The sequence below is a fragment of the Crocodylus porosus genome, unplaced genomic scaffold, assembly GCF_001723895.1.
Source record: "Crocodylus porosus isolate Cpor-Errol unplaced genomic scaffold, CroPor_comp1, whole genome shotgun sequence".
NCBI classification, from domain to species: Eukaryota; Metazoa; Chordata; order Crocodylia; family Crocodylidae; genus Crocodylus; species Crocodylus porosus.
Window position 1 is genome coordinate 64,418,468 of NW_017728909.1, and position 1,550 is coordinate 64,420,017.

Here is a 1,550-nt window from a genome sequence, read left to right on the forward strand (position 1 = left end):
CCCCTTCCCTCTCTCATTAAGGAGACAAGGAGGGCTGGCAGCCGTGCTTATTCAGAGGACAACACTATTGATGGGAGCTAACAGCTATTGATAATGCATTTTTAATAATATTTCTAACAAGGTGAGGTGCTTTGAGTAGATGTGATGTCTTTTATGAGCCCAACTGAGTAGTTGGAAAAAAGTTCTTCGCAAGCTTTTGGGCGCAATCACCCTTCTTCAGGCACAGGGAGTCTCTGCTGTTCACTTGTCAGCTTTTTTTTTTTGTGCCATTAACTTCTGTTCTCTCCCCTTCCTTTCCAAAAGCGGCTTCTCAGGGAGGCATGACTCCCATTAAGTGTGCCTGCCAGAAAAAACCAGCAGCAGGCCTAAATTAAATCTGCCAAAACTAGTGATGGCTGCTTCTGCCTGGACTGTTTAGGTCAGGGTGGCGCTTATTGTACCCTCAGGATGCCTGCAGGGAATAATTAATCTTCAGGCATTTCCTTGGAGCTCACTACTGGCCTGAGGGAAGCTATGCACCATGCAAGAGCCTTTGCTTAGGTCCATCAGGGCCTTGGAGATTTACTAGGATTAGAAGTGAGCCATTCTCTGCTTGGAGGGGGACCCTGTTGGTGGCTGCTGAGAGATCCTCTTGAAGTGCCAACATCCTTGGAGGTTTTTAAGAGCCGGGTAGACAAAGCCCTGGCTGGGCCGGTCCTGCTTGGAGGGCGAGGTAACCTCCGGGGGTCCCCGGTTCCAGCCCTCGTTGTCTGCGGCTCTATGACTGCAAAGGAGCGTTTATGAGGCAGTGTCATGCGTCAGACACGGCCCCGCGGGCAGAAGGTGTCGAGCGCGGCTGCAGAAGAAACTTTGCGAGGGAAGGTTTCAAGGCTTTGACCCACGGACAAGAAGCGGGGCGAGGAAAGAAAGCAGCCGCCCGACCCGAGCGCGCCGGATCTGGCAGCGGCAGCACGAGGAGGCGGAGGAAGAGGTTGTGAGGCGGCCGCAACCCGGCCCGGCCCGGCCCAGCGCTGGCAGGGGGGGAGGAGTGAGCAGCGGCGGCGGAGGCCGGGCAGAAAATGGTCGCTCGGGGCTCATCAGCGCTGAGGCGCCGCCGCTGAGCGGGGCCCTTGCGACGGGCGGGAGCGGCGGCGCCTGGGCTGGCCCGGTGGGGCCCGTGGACATGCGGCGGCGGCGGCGCGGGGAGCAGTGAGCGCTGCAGCTGCGCGTCTCGGCGCTTGCTCCCGCCGCGGCTCTGCCGGGGACATGGAGCCCTTCCCCAGCGGTGAGTCGGCGTCGGGGCGGGCAGGAGCGGCCGCGGGGCCTGGGGAGCCCGTTTGTTCCCGCGGGCTCTGGGGCCGATCGGGGAGGGCACCGTGCAGGGGATAAAGGGGGGTGTACACACGTGCCTGGAGCATGTGCCTGTGCACCACGCGTGTACCTAGACATGGGTATAGACACATACATGTGCACCCTGCCCACTTAAGTTAGTCTACACACGCATACATACGTGGGCTTGCAGATGTGCATGTCTGTGTGTGTGTGTGTGTGTGTGTGTGTGTGTATATATA

The 1,550-nt window shown here is 58.8% G+C and overlaps 1 protein-coding gene across 1 annotated transcript in view; it reads left to right on the forward strand.

Moving 5' to 3' along the window:
• Nucleotides 1-1,020: 1,020 nt before the first annotated feature.
• The window catches only part of LNPEP (leucyl and cystinyl aminopeptidase), an 84,306-nt gene continuing 83,776 nt past the window's right edge, over nt 1,021-1,550 (forward strand). The window contains exon 1 of the mRNA XM_019532408.1: nt 1,021-1,264. Within this exon, the coding sequence (XP_019387953.1) occupies nt 1,246-1,264 (19 nt within the window). The 5' untranslated portion in view covers nt 1,021-1,245. The remainder of the gene's footprint in view (nt 1,265-1,550) is intronic.